This window comes from Camellia sinensis, chromosome 15 (assembly GCF_055761805.1).
Source record: "Camellia sinensis isolate YWXY chromosome 15, ASM5576180v1, whole genome shotgun sequence".
NCBI lineage: Eukaryota > Viridiplantae > Streptophyta > Magnoliopsida > Ericales > Theaceae > Camellia > Camellia sinensis.
In genome coordinates this window covers 121,084,617-121,104,408 of record NC_138975.1, presented here as the reverse complement: position 1 = coordinate 121,104,408, position 19,792 = coordinate 121,084,617, and the positions used below count along the sequence as shown (strand labels likewise).

The 19,792-nt window shown below is 32.9% G+C and overlaps 1 protein-coding gene across 1 annotated transcript in view; it reads right to left on the bottom strand.

Annotated features, from left to right (window-relative positions):
- The window catches only part of HDA05 (histone deacetylase 5), a 36,353-nt gene extending 24,609 nt beyond the window's left edge, over positions 1 to 11,744 (bottom strand). The window contains exons 1-8 of the mRNA XM_028270527.2: positions 11,465 to 11,744; positions 10,600 to 10,801; positions 9,941 to 10,087; positions 9,699 to 9,811; positions 9,173 to 9,384; positions 8,477 to 8,541; positions 4,958 to 5,128; positions 4,676 to 4,762 (exon numbers count right to left, since the gene is read on the bottom strand). Of these exons, the coding sequence (XP_028126328.2) occupies positions 4,676 to 4,762; positions 4,958 to 5,128; positions 8,477 to 8,541; positions 9,173 to 9,384; positions 9,699 to 9,811; positions 9,941 to 10,087; positions 10,600 to 10,801; positions 11,465 to 11,631 (1,164 nt within the window). The 5' untranslated portion in view covers positions 11,632 to 11,744. The remainder of the gene's footprint in view (positions 1 to 4,675; positions 4,763 to 4,957; positions 5,129 to 8,476; positions 8,542 to 9,172; positions 9,385 to 9,698; positions 9,812 to 9,940; positions 10,088 to 10,599; positions 10,802 to 11,464) is intronic.
- Positions 11,745 to 19,792: the final 8,048 nt, after the last annotated feature.

The following is a 19,792-nucleotide window of genomic DNA, read 5'->3' as shown; positions in this document are numbered from 1 at the left end:
GTCCAAAATGGTCGTGTTGAGCGTAAGCACCATCATCTCCTTGAGACAGCTCGATCTCTTCTTCTTTCTGCCTCTGTTCCGACACTATTCTGGGGTAAGGCAATTCTTACCGCTGCTTTCCTCCTTAATCACAAGCCAACTTCCTTACTCTCCGGTCAATCCCCTTATAAGGCTCTGTATTCCCAACCTCCCTATTATCCCTCCTGCGTGTCTTTGTGTCTACTTGTTTTGTCTTCCTTTCCCGTAAAGATAGGACCAAACTCAGTGCCCGGTCTGTCTTATGTGTATTTTTAGGTTACACTCTTACTCAGAAAGGCTACCGTCGTTACAATCCTGTCTCCTATCGCCTTTGTGTCTCCCGTCATATTGTCTTTCTCGAACATCTGTCTTACTTTCAGCTTCCCCCTCTCACTGCTCCAGTTTCCAAAGAAGATTTGGTTCACATTGACCCATTTCCTTCTGAGGTCTCGTCTGATGAGTATATCTCCATTGTTCCCCCTAAGCTTGTTCCGTCTGCTCGTCCTACACCTCTAGCTGCTTCTCCTCCTTCGGCTTCTTCTCCTTCCCCGTTGTTAGTTGATTCTCATTGCAAGGCTCCTCCTCTACCGGTTGTCTCTACCCCTGCTTCTGACGACTCTGATCCTACTGCACACCGATATCCTCCTCGAGCACGTCATCCTCCAAACAGGTTGGGTTGGTCTAATACTTGTTTTTCTGCTTTCTATCATACCTTTTTGTCTGCTATTCACTCTTTTGTAGAACCTTTGTATTACAAGGAGGCCTGTCAGGATCCTCATTGGGTTCAAGCTATGGAAGATGAGTTGTCTACTTTACAAAAAACTAGTACTTGGGAGGTGGTTCCTTTGCCTGTTGGTAAGAAACTGGTTGGTTGCAAATGGATATACAAAGTCAAGACTCATTCTGATGGTTCTCTTGAGCGTTACAAAGCTCATCTGGTTGCTAAAAATTTTTCTCAGGAGTATGGTATTGACTATGAGAAGACATTTGCTCCTGCTACCAAAATGACTACTGTCCGTACTTTGATCCCTGTTGCTGCTGTTCATTCTTGGCCTCTTTATCAGATGGATGTTAAGAATGCTTTTCTTAATGACCATCTCATTGAGGAAGTTTATATGCATTCTCCCCCTGGCCTTCACCATCCCTCTGGTTAGGTTTGTCGTCTTCGGCGTGCTCTATATGGTCTAAAGTAGTCTCCTCGTGCTTGGTATGATCGCTTTCAGACTGCTGTTACCGAGCTCGGGTTTCATCTTTCTGCTTCCGACTCTGCTTTATTTATGTGACATACCTCAGCTAGTTTTATTGCTCTCTTACTCTATATGGATGATATGATCATCACTGGCTCGGACTCTTCTGCTATCTCTGAGATCAAGCAGCATCTTTTCCCCACCTTCGAAATGAAAGATCTGGGTCCATTACGGTATTTTCTTGGTATTGAGGTTGTTTCTTATCCTAAAGGCTATTTTCTGTCTCAGGCTAAGTATGCTAATGAAGTCATTCATCGTGCTGGTCTTACTGATACTAAGGTTTCTGATACACCTATTAAGCTTAATGTGAAGCTTAACTCTACCGATAGTGTCCCTCTAGATGATCCCACTTTATATCGCGAGCTTATGAGTTGTGTAGTTTATCTAACTGGTATTCGCCCTGATCTTGCTTATGCTGTTCATGTGGTTAGTCAGTTCGTTTCTGCTCTTCGCTCTAACCATTGGGCTGCTTTGGTTCGCGTTCTTCGTTATCTCAGGGGTATCATCTTTCAGGGCTTATTGTTGTTCTTTAATTCCTCTTTGGACTTGGTGGCCTATGCCAACTCTGATTGGGCTGGTGGTGATGTTACTGATCGTAAGTCTACGTTTGGTTTTTGTATGTTTCTTGGAGATTCCTTGATCTCTTGGAAAAGCAAGAAACAATCAGTCGTTACTCGCTCTACTGCCGAAGCTGAGTATTGTGCTATAGCTCATGCCACTGTTGAAATTGTTTGGCTTCGTTGTATCTTGTTTGATTTGGGTGTTTCTCAATCTTCTCCGACCTCTCTCTATTATGACAACCGCAGTGCTGTTCAGATTGCCCACAATACTGTCTTTCATGAGCGGACAAAACATATTGAAATTGATTGTCACTTTATTCGCCAGCATCTGCAGTCTGCCTCTATCTCGCTTCCTTTCATCCCTTCGGCTTTGCAACTTGTGGACTTCTTCACCAAGACTCACACTACCCGCTCGATTTCAGTTTCTTCTTAGCAAACTCTCAGTGTTTTCTGCTAAAACACCTTGAGTTTGAGCGAGGGTGTGAGAACATAGAATATATTGTGTGTTTTTTTCTATATGATTATGGTTGTACAAATTAGAGTCCTATTAGAGACATAATTGTATTTTCCCTTTTGGTTTAGGATTTAGAGCTATATAATCTAAGGTCTAATTGTAATCTTTGATACAATTGAATATATAGAAAAGCTTTTAGGAATCTTACAGTATTCCCTAGTAACCTTAAAACCCGGGATACAGAAAAAGAACTGGTTCAACCACAAAAGGTAAAAGGCTATCTTTTCTTCATCAGTGGGTTCCAAACCAAATTTTTGGTATTTCTTCATAAAACTCCCATAGCCAATATTGGTAACAATATTGAAGTCAACTTTTTGAGGAGTCAAAAGGGCGCACTAATTTGTTAGCTATCCACAGGGAGGCCAGTCAGATGTACAACATCTAAAATAGTAAGGGAGAGCATACCACGTTTCACCAGTAAGGAATTGCAGGAAATAGACCAAAAGCAGGTGGCAGAACTCATTGTCCATTTGCCCATATCAAAGGCAAAGGTTAACAAACGTATAGCATCATAGATACCAAGGGCTCACCAGAGGTCCAAGTCGTGTTTCATGATTCTATTAACCCAAAGCTTCTAGTCTGCATTAGGTTTTATCCATGATCGCAGAGGGTTGCAGCTAGTTTCCCATTGGTGCCAAGTTAGCTTGACCGTGTTGAGCAACAGAGTTTTTGTCTGAGCAATGGGGAAATACGGAGCCACCTCATCAGGAATAGTATTGTGGATAAAGGTTGGTCCCAATTCCCCTTTAGCAGAGGAGTCCCCAGGATTTATGCAACTATCGTATTTGTGAGCTTGAATCTTCTCCCTAATCTCAGGGGGAAAACGAAATATTGTTTGAGGTATCAGAGTCTTTGGTTGTTTGGCTTTTGATTTCTTGGATGCCATTGTTAGGGTTTGTTTTGTAAAAATTGTAAGGATGCAAGAGATGGTGCAAGAAATGAAAAGGCAGGAGTAGAGCTGAGATTCAAATTCTCAAGTTTATATTATGTGGGTATCTCCGCATTGGGTTACACTAAGTTTTTTGGCTAAGGCCCAATTATTTTGATAAATGGATCATATTAATATTGAGTCCATCTTTAAGAATAAAAATAAAAAAAAATAAAAAAATATTCATTCAAGACAAAACTAGTTTTATCTTGAATGAGGGGAGATTGTTGACACCAAAAAATTAAAAATTCTCTGTCGATAGAGGCTCAAACACGTTCAGAAGAAGGCCAAGAATGAAGTAAAGTTAGTGGCCTAAGAAAGAGGAATGAGGAGGCAACACATTATACATGGCAGTAGCAGAAAAAAGGGAGTTCAGAGGCAGTTGCAGCAATTGCAGTTAATGGGCAGTTATAGGAGGATGACACATGGGCATGTGGCAGCATAGCATGGCCATTCAAAGTCATATAAAAGGTGGAAGTTCATAGAGAAAAAGGGGGCTTCAACAAAATTCACAACCCATGTGGAATTAGGAGTAGCTCTTGTACTTTGGAATAGTTTGCTTGTAATTTGGTCTGTAGTTTGTTTGTAATTCAATCTTTGTAGCCAAGTTTTTCTCTGTCGATTGCTGTGCATTTTGAACTTGTAATTTAATCCTTATAATTAAGTGGCAAGTTTAATTGTTCTTCAATCAAATTTCAGTTTATTTGCACTTGTTTTTCGCATTACAATCTCCAAAGAAGTCCTTGAAACTGTCAAGGCATAGAACGCCAACCACAATTGTCTGATCTGTTGTTGTTTTGTGAAAATTCGGTTTCTCTGTCGAATCTCCTCTGTCGATTTGACCTAAACTAGATTTTTGCTAACACATACCTATTGAAAATTACATGCACTAGTTCTCTTAAAGCTAATAGATAAATATAAGAGTAAATTACACTGACCTCCTTTGATGTTTGTCGCCCTTAAATTAGTACTCCTGAGGTTTTGGAAATTACATGCCTCTCATTTTGAGATGCATTGCAGTTTCCCCCCTCCGTTAGTGCAACATTTGTCGATGTCAACACTGAATATTTTCAAAATACAAATTGACCTTAATGAAACCCAACACTTGTCGGCCATTTCTCCTCCACACATCTCTCACAAAATTTCATCAAACACTTGATAGACACATTCAAATAATTCATGTGTGAAGTGTTGGAGGAAGTGCCGACAAGTATCGTGTCATGTCGAAGTCAAACAAGACACATTACCTTCTTAGAAGTGTCTATGCTACTTAGTTTAAGAGATTGCTTAAAATTAAATTCACAAATAATTCCTAGGCATGCTAAAGTATTTTTAAAAAATCTAACTGTAACAAGACTTTTAATATAAATACATGAAAATCACCAAAGAACAGAAAAAAATTTATCACCTGAATTAGAGATGTTTTCCTACTAGTTAATTTCTTTGGTATTTCACCCTTTAGTATCGACCAAAATGTACACAGCTGTTCACGGACCTGAATCAGTCACAAGAAGTGAAGTAAACATTAAAACAGACACTGTGTTTCTGATAAGTTTTACATGCTATAACAAGAAAAATCTGTCATAATATATTCATTTCACTTAGGTAAAACAAAAAGTAGTGACCAAAAAGATTAGTTATAAACAATAACATTAAAAGGGATTAATCCAGCAGTAAAAAGTTATCCTACCGATTGTATTACACGCCATGTGGACTCAAATGGATAAGCCTCGGACAATCCAATAATAGGCTTGTCCTCTAGCAATACTTCTACACATGCTAGAACTGAATTTGCTAGAGAATCAAGATTGTATCCTCCTTCTAATGCCATAACAATCTTACCCTGAGCAAACTCCATCAGCTACACACGGCATTAAAAAAAGCAAACAAGAAAATTATGGAATGGAATTTACATGAAATGCAAGTAAATCAAAATCATAGAACTTAAATTACAACTAGATAGTGTTGAAAGACTAAATAAATGTAAAACAAACATAGCATTAAGTTACTCATGCTACCACTTCTAATCATCAATACTAGCATATCACCCGTGCTATGCACGGATTGCATTTACCATTATCTGTATATGTGAATTGTGATTTTTAAATATCTTTCTTTTTTAAATGTCTTCTTTTTTTTCTTTTTATATCATATTAAAGTTTAATATTTTGATAATAATCATATGTGTTGGACTTTTCAAGGAATTAAATATCTCCTTTTTTTATATTATATTAAAGTTTAATATTTTGATAATAATCATATGTGTTGGACTTTTTAATGAATTTTTTTTTATGCTTGTTCTTAATGCATTAAAGTGATATTATGAGAGATAATAATAATATATGTTAGGACTTTTTTAAGGAATTCATATATGTTTAACTTTTTAAGGAATTTTTTTTATGCTTGTTTTTAATATATTAAAGTGTTATTATGAGGGTAAGGCTTGGGGGTTGAGAAAAGTTAATAAATGCTAAAGTTCTTTTTTTTTAAATCAGGAAATTTAGATTGGGATATTGGAGCTCCCACAAGACTTGGGGGTTGGAAACCCCTTTTTCGTTAATATAGATACTAACCTATCATCCGTGCTATGCACGGAATAATTATAGATATTTATATTTGTTTTAGATTTTTTTTAATATATAAATTATGTTTTTTAAGATTTTTTATAAAAATAATTTAACAATCTTATCACTAACCATAGTGTATGGGAGAAGTTGAAAAGGGTACTGCAGTAATTATGCAGGGGTTGTATCTATAATTATTTGTATGAGGGGATTTTAAATGCTAATTAGAGAATTTTGACCAAATCAATAAATGCAGGCATGTGGAAAGACACGTGGATTGAAAAAAGGTCATAAATGCCGATCAGGGGATATATATATCAATTGTGATTTTTAAATGTCTTCTTTTTTTTATATATTATATTAAAATTTAATATTTTGATAATAATCATATGTGTTATACTTTTCAATGAATTAAATGTCTTATTTTTTTATATTATATTAAAGTTTAATATTTTGATAAGAATCATATGTGTTGGGACTTTTCAAGGAATTCATGTGTTGGACTTTTCAAGAATTTTTTTTATACTTATTCTTAATGCATTAAAGTGTTATTATAAGGGTAAGGCTTGGGGGTTGTGAGAAATTAATAAATGCTAAGGTTTTTTTTTTTTTAAATCAAAAAATCAATAAATTTAGATTGAGATATTGGAACTCCCACAAAACTTGTGAGTTGGAGATAGATAGAAATAAATAGATAGATATAGATATAGATATAGATATAGATATTTATATTTGTTTTAAATTTTTTTTAATATACAAATTATTTGTTTTGAAAAAGATACTGCAGTAATTATGAGAGAAGTCAAAAAGTCTTGTGGGTTGAGATAAGTTAATAAATGCTGAGGTTAAATTTTTTTTTTCAAAAACAAAAAATTAAAAGATTATGATTCACATATTGGAGCTGCCACAGGAATTGGGGGTTAGAAACCCCCTTTTGCTTAATATATAGTATAGATATAGATTATATTAAAGTTTAATATATTGATAAGAATCATATGTGTTGTACTTTTCAAGAAATTTTTTTTTACGCTTGTTCTTAATGCATTAAAGTGTTATTATGAGGGATAATAATTATATGTGTTGGGACTTTTTAAGGAATTCATATGTGCTGGACTTTTCAAAAAAAAATTTTATACTTATTCTTAATGCATTAAAGTGTTATTATAAGGGTAAGGCTTGGGGATTGTAAGAAATTAATAAATGCTAAGGTTTTTTTTTTTTTTTTTTTTTAAATCAAGAAATTGAGATTGAGATATTGGAACTCCCACAAAACTTGTGGGTTAGAGATAGATATAAATAAATAGATAGATATAGATATAGTTATAGATATTTATATTTGTTTAAAAAAATTTTAATATATAAATTATTTGTTTTGAAAAAGGTATCTTATAAAAAAACGTGTAGACATGAATACCCTCCTATTTTATTGCGTTTACAATTATTTATATATGTGAATTGTGATTTTTAAATGTTTTTTTTTTTAAATGTCTTATTTTTTTCCTTTTTTATATTATATTAAAGTCTAATATTTTGATAATAATCATATGTGTTGGACTTTTCAAGGAATTAAATGTGTTTTTTTTTTATTATATTATATTAAAGTTTAATATTTTGATAACAATCATATGTGTTGGACTTTTCAAGAAATTTTTTTTATGTTTGTTCTTAATGCATTAAAGTGTTATTATGAGAGATAATAATCATATGTGTTGGGACTTTCAAGGAATTCATATATGTTGGATTTCAAAGAATTTTTTTATATAGATTATAAGATGAGAGAAATAAAGTGCTATCTTATTATAATGGAGGAGATCTTATAAAAAAACGTGTAGACATTAATGCCCTCCTATCTTATTGTGTTTATAATTATTTATATATGTGAATTGTGATTTTTAAATATTTTTTTTTTAAAAGTCTTATTTTTTTCCTTTTTTATATTATATTAAAATTTAATATTTTGATAATAATCATATGTGTTGGACTTTTCAAGGAATTAAATGTGTTTTTTTTTATTATATTATATTAAAGTTTAATATTTTGATAATAATCATATGTATTGGACTTTTCAAGAAATTTTTTTTTATGTTTGTTCTTAATGCATTAAAGTATTATTATAAGGGATAATAATCATATGTGTTGGGACTTTTCAAGGAATCCATATATGTTGGATTTCAAAGAATTTTTTTTAAACTTGTTCTTAATGCATTAAAGTGTTATTATGAGGGTAAGACTTGGGAGTTGGGAGATGTTAATAAATGCTAAGATTTTTTTTTTTTAAAATCAAAAAATCCGGAAATTTAGATTGGGAGATTGGAGCCCCCACGAGACTTGGGGTTAAAAACTCCCTTTTGCTTAATATATAGTATAGATAGATTGTAGAAAACTTCATGAAATCCCTACATGATAAGTCATTGTCTGTTTGGCAATGACTTATTTAGCTGACAAAAAGGGAAAAAACAACTTTCTCACGTGACATTTCCACTAACAAAATAATAACTTTTGTAACATTTGCCAAACACTTCAACTTTTTAAACTACTTTTTCCTTAAAAACAAAGTAAGAGAAAAAAAATACTAAAAAAGCAATTCGCAAACGCCCAGTAACTGAAAACCAAAAACAAGGTAGTCACAGTTGTTTACTCATTACCTTTTTCAATAGAATAGCATACCCACATGGTGTAACACAACAGCCCCCAAGAGGATCACCAATGGCTGTTCCCAGGTAGAGCATCATCAAAAGTCAGAATGTTAAATAGGACTAGATAAAGAATGCAACTATAAGAAGCCTCTGTTATATATTTGCAGATCCATTAGTTCCCATGCTAAAAAAGCATAAAAAGAGTGTAAATACTGAAAAATCAAAAAAGACTGTTAAAATGTGTATCTATTCTAATCTCCAATAGACTACCAAGTAATTAGTTGGCATCAGGCATTTGTTGTTTTAACTAGATTGACTTGACATAGAAGCTAATACTAAAGTAGAAAATCTAATATAAAGTAGTTTCTATTTAAGTTTTTTCAATATTTTTGTCACACATTGAATTGCTTGAGAAATTATTAGCAACTAGCTATGGTCCTTTATCGAGCACAATGACAAAAACAAGATTTATTTAGCCGACCCCATATAGTTGGGACAAGGTTTTGTTGAGTTGAGATAAGTAATAGTAACTTGTAGTTTTCGTAAACACTTGCATTTGATGCACTACAATCTGCAAAAATATTTCAATCAAGTTAAGTATCTAAGGAACATTCTATCAAAGGGTTGTAAGAAAAATACACGAATAAGGAAAATAAAAATGATTACATGATCTCAAATAGATTTGGTTGCAATTACTAGACCAACCTGCATCAAATCCAGCTGAGATTATAATTATATCAGGTCTAAACTCCTTGGCAATGGGGATTAATACATGGTCCCAAACTGCTAAATAGTCAGCATCTCCACAACGACCATTCTCCCAGGGGACATTGATATTGTATCCTGCACCAGGTCCTTCACCAACCATAATATGAGAACCATCATCACTAGCTGGATAAAAACTCCCGAACTCGTGCCTAGATAAGAGAAACAATTCCATCAAATCACCATGGCATATAACCTTATTTCATAAGATGATTAGATAGGACTTGAGCTCATCAAGTTCAGCTATGAACTAGAGCCAATTAAATCAATAAAATCACTTGTGGAAACCTTAGCAAAAACAAAACGGACTACAGTAACATCAGGAAAATCATCAAACACTTTCACCCCAATTTTTATTTTTTTAATCAGTACAACAAAATTATTCAATGAGCTTAATCATCTTCTGGGAACTAAAGATGACAACAACAATTAAAATGAACAAACAAGGGAAAAATTCTTGAGGTACCTGTGTACTGAGAAAAACAATACGCGAGGATCCTTCCAAAACATTTTCTGAGTACCATTTCCATGATGAACATCCCAATCAACTATCAAGATTTTGTTAATACCCAACTCTTGCTACAACATGAAAGGCAATAATAATTTCAGATTTATAATATTCACAAATGCGTTAAACTAATGCTACATCATGTTTACAGTTCAAATTTGAATGAACTTTGAATTAAATAATAACAAAAACCAGCTCACTCTTTCATTCAAGAGGAAACTTGTTGCAACAGCAACATTGTTGTATAGACAAAATCCCATTGGTTCATCTTCTTCTGCATGATGTCCTGGTGGCCTGACAATAGCAAAAGCTGAATCCAACTCTCCTTTTGCAACTTTTTCAGTGACCTACTTGAGCAAACATCTATAATTAGGATATTGAACTTTAAAAAACAAAAATAGTGAATAAGGCTTTGTAACCTTTGTTGAGTTTGACGGTGGTTGTCATTTTTATCCATTAAGGAATAAGATCAAAAAACCAAATTAAGGATCTATCTAACTGGTTGTTTCATTACAAATTTAACCTTTCCAGGAAAATCTTGTAAAAAAAAGTATGTAAACTATAGGTGTGTCATAAATAATAGTACCAATCCAAAAAATAAAATCTGGGCGAAACTTGGAGCATAGAAATGTATAAAGTCTTCAAAAAGGATATTTTTGTTGTTAACATGTTTCAGCTTGCATTCAAGATCACATTGTTATTCAGGAAACTGGTTGTCTAAGTTACTTTCTCATGAACAGACGTGGTAAAAATATGGTAAAAATAAAATATCAAAATCATGCATCCACATTGCTCAAACCCTCCATCAGAACCTAATACAATACAACACGAATACACAAAGCAACCCAAAGAGTAATACCTCTAAGACAGAGCCAGCAGCAAGATGCGCAGCTTCAGAGGAGCCTTCATTGAAATATATAGAATTAAATTTTGCAGCAATTGTATGTCTTCGTGAATCCAATTTTTTGGAGCTTATGGTCTTGATCAAATCAATGTGGTTTTTTGTGTGAACTGCAGCTATATATTTATCTTCTGCTTCTTTGGCGCTCAAAACCACGCATCTAAAAGAAAACCACCCAAAAATAAAATAAAATAAAATAACTTCCTTCAATAATAGCATTCAGATTAAGTCCAAAAAACGTTTTTTTGGAGCCGCAAATCTAGAAATAAGTATGACAACTACTTGAACCAAAGTAAAATAAATAAATAAAGTAAAACATGGGTTTGAGAAACATTTACAAAAGCAAAAAGAACATAAAACCCAAAATAGAAAAGCATTTTAGAGTGCTCTAATGAAACACAAACAATTGCCAATACATTCCATTGGGTAAAGAAAAATAATAAAATATAAGACAACTTTGTGAGCCTTTATACTAGGTGTGTGTTTCCTTGTCTTCAAAGGAGTGTTTATACCCCTCATTGTGCAGACTTTATAGCTTCATTATTATATCCTTTTTTAAAAAATAAAATAATTTACCTATAAAATAAAGCAGTGGATGAGAATTAAACAGAACGTTCAAGACACATTCCATTCCTAATCAAACATCCAAACAAATTAAAACCCTACTAGGGTTTTTATAGCATCAAGCAATCTCAACAACCAAAGAAACTTAGATTCACTCAAAACACACATTCTAACATGGATATACCAAAAAACAAAAGCTGAATCGTTGCATAAACACAAATGGGTATATGAATATGTATATGTATGAAAAAGAGAAAACCTTTGGGGGATTCCGGAGGATTGGAGCTTGTTCCAGATAGAAAGAATGCGATTGGGATTCTCCGGGTGGTAATCGCCGTCGGGAGTGAAATGTTTGCACATCCGATCGTCGTAGATCAGTCCTACGCGGCGGCGGCGCCGTGTTTCGCTGCCAGAGTTCAACTCCATCTTTGAATTCTCCTCTGGTTGTTCTCACTCCTCAACACAGTCTTCGAGCAAGTTTGAAATAAAGGCCAAGCAGAATAAGAAGAAGAGTCACTGATGAATCATCATACAGGGTTTGATTATTTTAATATGTAATTATGTTTTGAAAGGGAGTTAAAAAAAATTTTAATTAGAAAAAAATTATTTTAATATGTAATTATGTTTTGAAAGGGAGTTAAAAAAAATTTTAATTTTTTTTGATTATTTTAATATGTAATTATGTTTTGAAAGGGAGTTAAAAAAAATTTTAATTAGAAAAAAATTATTTTAATATGTAATTATGTTTTGAAAGGGAGTTAAGGAGTTAAAAAAAAATTTAATTAGAAGTGGTATTTGTAAAAAAAAAAAATTAATAATCATAAATTAAATGTGATATTTTATTTTATTAATTATGTTAATATATTATTATTTTAATTAAAAAAATAAATATAAAAAAAATTAATTTTCAATTTTTATTTTTTGTTTTTTTGTTTTTTTTTTATGACGATTCATTGGGGCCCTGCATGTTCCTATGAACGTTTGTTCAATTTTGAAATTTGAAAATTCACACTCCTACTTTATTTTTTGATTATATTATCTCAAATTTTTTGATTATATAAAATTTCGTAATGGGTAATGTCATTACAAATTGATATAATGAAAAAATGACGAATTATACTAATAGGCTCCGTTTGTTTTAGGTTGTAGGGAGGGTATTGGGACTAGTAATACCAATTACTATGCCCTTGTTTGTTTGCAGAGATAGCCTTGGGACTATTAGTCCCTTGGTATTACTAATACCCTTTGAAGAGGGATTGGTAAGGAAGAGGTAGAGATGGTATTAGAAAATAGTGAGAGGATTAGAAATTTTTTTATTTTTTATATATTGGAAATTTTTTTTAAATATAATGTTTAATTTTTTATATTTTTTTATTATTTTATATAAAAATAATTTAACAATTCCTCATTATTAATCCCCTCACTATCAATCCCCTCTATTCTATCTCCCAAAACAAACGGGGCCATAGTCCTTATAATTTAGGTCTCGTATCACTTTGGTCATTGACTTTTTAATTATGACGTATTTGACCATAAATTTTGAATCTTATTTCAAATAAGGACAATTGAAAATACCATTGCTTAATTTTAAGGGTAAAATCATCAATTTGATAAAATATAAACTAATTTGACAAAAATAAATGTCAAAAAAATATTATAAAAATTTTAAAAATTATTTTTACCAACCAAAAATAAAATTATGTAAAATTAATAAATCTTTTAAACATTTATTTTTTTTTTTTTTGTATCAAATAAATTTTTATTATGTATTTGGATGTTGACCATGTAATGGGTGGTTGTTAGAATTTTAATATATAATCGATATCTTTAATATATGAAATGCTTTTAGTTTTGGATTTTTTTTAATTTAATGGATTGATTTAATAATGATATCAAAGTTGTTGCCATATTTGACTTTGGAAAAATAGAAACTAATTTAATGAAAATAAAAACAATCACACATTATACGATCATCATCTAAACACATAATAAAAATTAATTTGGTAAAAGAAATAAATAAATAAATGTCTAAAAAAATTATCAATTTTACATAATTTTATCTTTAGTGGGTGGAAATAATTTTTAAAAATGCAAAATTATTTTTTTTGATATTTATTTTTATCAAATTAGTTTATATTTTATTAAATTGATGATTTTGCCCTTGAAATTAAGCAATGATATCTTCAATTGTCCTTCTGTGGAACAAGATTCAAAATTCAAGGTCAAATGTGTCATAATTAAACTTGGAGGAATTGAAGGCAACTTGGAGGATTAGGCTTCTAAGATTGAAATTGAAGACTTAAGGTAAGAGAATTACCATCTTGATTGTGAATTCAAGTCATTTCTTGCATAATTCATGTGCCATTAGTGGTCTAAGTTAAGAATTAGCTCAAATATGTAGAATTTAAGCTTAATTCATGCATGCATGTTCATAATCCTAACAATTGGAAGTGTTTTCATGGAAATCCTTACATGCAAGGCCATATCCTAGTTATAGTCCATGAGTTCATTATAATTTTGAGTTAATCTTGCATTTGGTTACATTTTTAGGACATTGAATTCATTAGGACACTTGCATGTATGTGTGTTCATCATGTTCTTGAAATTTTATTTGAAAATGTGATCAATTAACTCACCCTTGGGGTTTGATTTTACAAATTGAGCTTTGAAACATCTTATACTTTGAGTTTGGAGGTATTTTCCAGAAAATGAGCCCAAGAGGTTAAGTTTTGAGCTGTTGAATACTTGGTTTGAGCTTGGGAGGCAAATCTGGAAATTCCAGAATTTGGCTTCCTCGCTCGAGCGAAGGATTCCACACTCGAGCGACCATCGTTTGTTCTGAGATCCGCTTGAGCGAAGAAATGGTGGCTCGAGCGTGAATTGTAAGCTCTCAGGTTTTTGGTGCTCGCAGACGCACGCTCGAGCGACGAGACCTACGCTCGAGCGAAGAGCTGTGTCTCACGCTCGAGCGAACATCAAGCGTAAATTTCCAACAACCAGTACTTTTGCATTTTTACAGACTGCTCGAGCGAAGGATTCTACACTCAAGCGACCCCTCTGTTTTGACAAGCTCGCTCGAGTGAAGAAAGCCACGCTCGAGCGAGACCTCTGTTTTCAGCAAGTTTTGTAAAATATTTTCTAAGGCATTTTTGCATCCTCATTCCATCATAGGCATTCCTAGGCCATAATTAAGACTTTATAGTGAGGATTAAAGGATAGAAACACACTAAGAACCAATGACATAAGTTTTGTATAATTAGAACGTGTGTTGCAAGTGTGTGTCTGTTATGTGTTATGTAGGTCACGTGCCGCATTCTGTTTGATCTTTTGACTCCGTCTGTCTGATTCAAGGCCCACTGTGAGTAATAACTTAGTAAAGATATGTTCAACTGTACTTTTTTTCTAAATGACAAGATAAGATCTGTTTTCTACAATGATATGTTCTGTACAATGAATGATTGTTCAATTTCTGACATGTATTCTTGGCATCCTTAGTATCATGTGATATCTACGGCTATTACCCGGTATCGGAGGTTCCTTTATGGAACTTATATCTTTCTGCACTCTGTTACCCGTACCGGAGGCCCGCCATGGGGGCTTAACTGTTCTGTTCTGTCCCGGATCCAGAGGTTCCTTCTTGGAACTGGGTTATTATGCGTTCTGTTCTGTTCTGTTATGCTAATGGATGTATCACGTAAACTTAATCATAACTTATGATTTCTGTTTGTATACGATCTGAATAAGTATGAATTTGATACAATATAAATTGATTTTCGAAATCTGTGCGAACTCATTCATTGAAACCCCTTCACTCTGTTTATTATTCACTGGGTTTTCGCTCACAGTTTATATTATATATGTAGGTGAGGCGGCACATGACCCAGGCCAGAGTTGACGGCCTTCTATTTTGTTTTGTCAGCCAACTGGTGCGCCTCCCGAGGAGGTTCCGCTTGAAGCCTATTGATATGACTGTTTTTGTGTTCGTGCTAGTCTGTATGTGTGTTTTGTGGGTCAGGTCTTGGGGATTACTCTCTGTAAATATTGATGTATTTTGACTAGCATGTTTATGTATATAAATAAGTTTTGAAAAGTTTTGTCTCATGTACGTTATCGTAGCTCATTGGACCTTGTTTATTTTGTATATTGCTTCCGCAGCCCCTTCTTATTTGCTAATCTGTTCAGAGGCCTTTGGTAATCCACTGGCCGGTTACAGTGCCAAACCTACAGGGGCGGGTTTGGGTCGTGACAATATGGACAAATGTCAGGCCAACACTATATCATAAGGAACTTTGTGTTTATTCAAGAGTGGAGCGGCGCTACCCAGTTCTAACATCTGGTCTCTATATCTGTCCAAGCTTAGTCCAAAATTAATTATAAATCTCTAACCCTCCTATGGGACTATTTGTTGAAAAAAATTAAAACATTTCATAATTAAATTCAATCACACATTATATTTTTTAAATAAATATATTTATATCATTATAAATTAAAAAATTTCTTAAATAAATTCAATCACATATCACTACAAATGTGAGTTTCAATAAAATCAATAAAGAAAAAGTTTAGATCTCAATATATATATTAATGTATTACAAACAAATAATTAATTAATTAGCGGACCGGAATGGGTTGAAAGTATAAATTTCAAACTTAACCCATTAGTATTTTGGGTTGAAAATATTGGCCTAGCCCATCCCTATAGGCTAAAATAACCTTATCAAGCTCTAGAAAAATAAGACTAAGCCGAGTGGGCCGATATCCACCCTTAGTATACACCCTAATAGAGTTTTTCTTTTTTAAAAGAGAAATGTTCGGAACCCTAAATGTTTTACCAACATCTCTACCAAATGTCTCACATGAGTGTGAGGCTCACATGTAGATCTCACACCCATGTGAAACTAGTAAAAATATTAGTAAAACATTTGGAGTCCCTAACATTACTCTTTTTAAAAAGGTTTGGCTTCTTATCATCTCAATTTGAAAGGGAATCTGAGTTTGATAGGCTTATTTTTAGGGTCCAGCTTGTCTAAAGTTGAGATCAAGACTGGACCCGTCTAGTCCGACCCATGGGGCCCTTTTTTTGGCCCGTTTTGATAATCCAAACCGTCAATGTGTAGAATTCGTTGAGTACTATATGCCTGTAAAAAATCACATTGATCGGATATCAATAGCTATGTGATCAAATCAGTTTTGTATAAAAAAAATGGACGGTGAAAAAATTAACGGTTGATAAAAAACTGTTTTGTTCACATAGCTATCGATATCCGATCAACGTGATTTTTTACAGATATATAATACTCGACAAGTTCTACACATTGAACGGTTCAGATTATCAAAACGGGACCCGTGGTGGGCCCTCACGGGCCCAACAGCACGGTCCAGTCCGATCTTGGACTGGATCAAAGCCACTATTTTTAAATCAATTTTGGAAATTCAAACTGCTTGCTTCTTCAAACTTGTTTAGTAGAATATTCATGTAAACTATTAAAATGATTAGACATTGATAATTATATGTTTGAATTATATTTGTTTTACAAAAAATGAATAATAAATATAATTTCAAAAATAGTTATTAATTTTTATAATATAAATTTGATTCAAACATATAACTAACTATATCCGATCATCTTATTTTTTACATGAATATTTTACTCAACAAGTCTTAAAAAGGAAATGATTTTGATTACTGAAATCAGTCTCAAAATGGGCCTATCATATCCAAACTTAAGATGGTCAACTTGCAAGAAACCAAATCCTTTTTAAAATTTAAGAAAACTTTTAGGATATATTATAATAAATTCCCTTAAACTAGAGAGAAATTATTCAATGCTCCTGTGGCAAGTCTAGGTGTGCTCTAAATGAGTAGTTATTGGTCAAAACGCAACAGTTAACCATCTCAAACTATTTATATTATTACACTTAACATCTTTAGTTAACCATCTCAAACTATTATCTTATTATCCTAAAAATTCAATAAATATGTCTTGTGTTTTACATATTATCTAATTTTGTATAAATTTCTAACATAAGAGGTTAACTATAACAAGATAATATTTTGAGATAATTAACTATTGAGTTTTGAAATTCAGGAAGTAAAATACAAATGAGCCATAGTTTAAAGGTGTTTACTATAATTTATCAAAAATTTTAAAACTTGAGAAAACTTTAAGATGTTGTGAGCTTGTCACGAATTTGTTTTGATAATACAAATCTTTTATTTTATAAAGTTCTCAATGTATATTATTCATTGAAAAAAATTAGATTAATCGAATAATCGTAACATTTTCATTTTATCTAATTTATTTTCAAAAAAATTAATGACAAATATATTTTTGAAAATAAATTATTTATTTTTTTAGAGACAAATATGATAAAATGAAAAATATTACAATTATCGAATGGACCTAAAATTTTTCATGAATGATATATATGGGGTTTCTACAAAATAAACTTTAGGATCATTGAAACGAGATCCATAATAAGTCTCACGGCCTCTCAAATTAATATTTAAATTTTGAAAAAAACTCAATCCTTATTTTTTTGATAAATTATAAGAAACTTTTATTGATGTTTGGAATTTGTGGATGTTGATTTTTGACCTCACAATCAAACAGATCTCCTGATCGAGATCTAGGGAACTTAGCTGAAGAGCATGCGAAAGAATAAATTAAGCCAACACTTGCGCACAAGAGAATAAGAAATATCATGGTGGCTTGTCCACCCAAGGTACTCTGGCGATTAAGTCAATCTAACAATCTCACAAGATATGCCACAAGTAAAACAACTCTAAATTATAGCGTACCTTGGACCCAGTGGGTGGTTTTTTTATATAATGATCAGTGTCCAACTTCCCTTAGAAGTTTTATTTCATGGGACTCTATCATTTACAAGGATATCAATTATCCAAGACTCCTCCTATTTGGATTAAGATCAACCCTCTCAAGAGTCCAGCCTTACCTAAATAGAGAGTATGTTATCATCTAGAACTCTAGTCCTTCATTTGAATATCTCGGATTCAGATGTGGTTTGACCATACCTCGGCCAATCAGAATCACCCACGTGGCACACTGGTTAACCACTTAGGCCACATGGACAACTCATAATTATGTCCCCACAACTGCCTCTAGGTTTTATTACCTTGACAACCTGAGGTGATGAAACCTATATCGTCTAATCTTCTAATATATTGGCTAAACAACATGCTAGAGATACTCTTCTGACCAAGATCATGACTTGTCAACTTCATGAAACAAGGACTCAAATGTCCATTCGTCAAAAACTAACAACCAAGAATCAATAATCAAAATGATCCTTCTCATCCTCCTTGCCGAATGTTGACCATCTATTCTTACTCAGTTCCCACAGATGACGTCAAATTGTGAGTGTTGATTTTTGACCTCACAACCAAACAGATCTCCTGACCGAGATCTAGGAAACTTAGCTGGAGAGCACACGAAAGAATAGATTAAGCCAATACCTGCGCACAAGAGAGTAAGAAATACCACGATGGCTCATCCACCCAGAGGCACTCTGATGATCAAGTCAGTCAAATCTCACAAGATATCGACACAAGTAAAACAACTCTCAATTAGGTGCTCTCTTTATATAATGATCAATGCCCAACTTCCCCTAGAAGTTTTATTTTATGGGACTCTATCCTTTACAAGAATATCAATTATCTAAGACGACTCCTATTTGGAATAAGATCAATCCTCTCAAGAGTCCAACCTTACCCAAATAGATAGTCTGTTATCATTTAGAACTCTAGTTCCTCATTCAAACATTTTGGATTCAGATGTGATTTGATCACACATCGTCCAATCAGAATCACCCATATGACACATTAGCTAACCACCTAGGCCACATGGATTACTCAAAATTATGTCCCTAAATAATTAATTTTTTTAAGTTAAAAATTTTAGTGAGTTTGAAAAGTTACTAGGAAAAATATTTTTTTTCTGACTGCAAAAAGTTTATGTAACATTTGATTATTAATAAAAAGATTTAATGACAAACAAGTTTTTTGATAGCCAAAAAATTAGTTCTTTTAGTGGTTCCCAAACGGTCCATAATTCATCTATGATTGCTATTGGAAACGAATTGATTTTTGTCACAATTTTATATACTATGTGGTTTTATTAGTTTCTTAATAATTTCCTCTAAATAAGAAAAGGCAGTGGCTTCCTTTTAGTTCATGGTCAAACTAGAGGGTGCTATTGGACTTGTAGGGACTTATCACGGGTCCCGTTTCGATAATTCGAACCGTTGAATATGTGGAACTCATCGAGTACTATATTTTCGCGAAAAATCTCGTTGATCGGATATCGATAGCTATGTGATTAAATCAGTTTTTTGTCAACTATTTATTTTTTCACCGTTTATTTTTTTTATACGAAACTGATTTGATCACGTAGCTATTGATATTCAATCAACGTGATTTTTTCTAGACATATAATACTCGACGAGTTCTACACATTCAACGGTTTCAGATTATTGAAATGGGACCTATGGTGAGCCCCCACGGGCCTAACAGTACCCTTCAGTGACTGGAGGAAAGCCCGGCCCATAAGAAAATTAATCATAAATA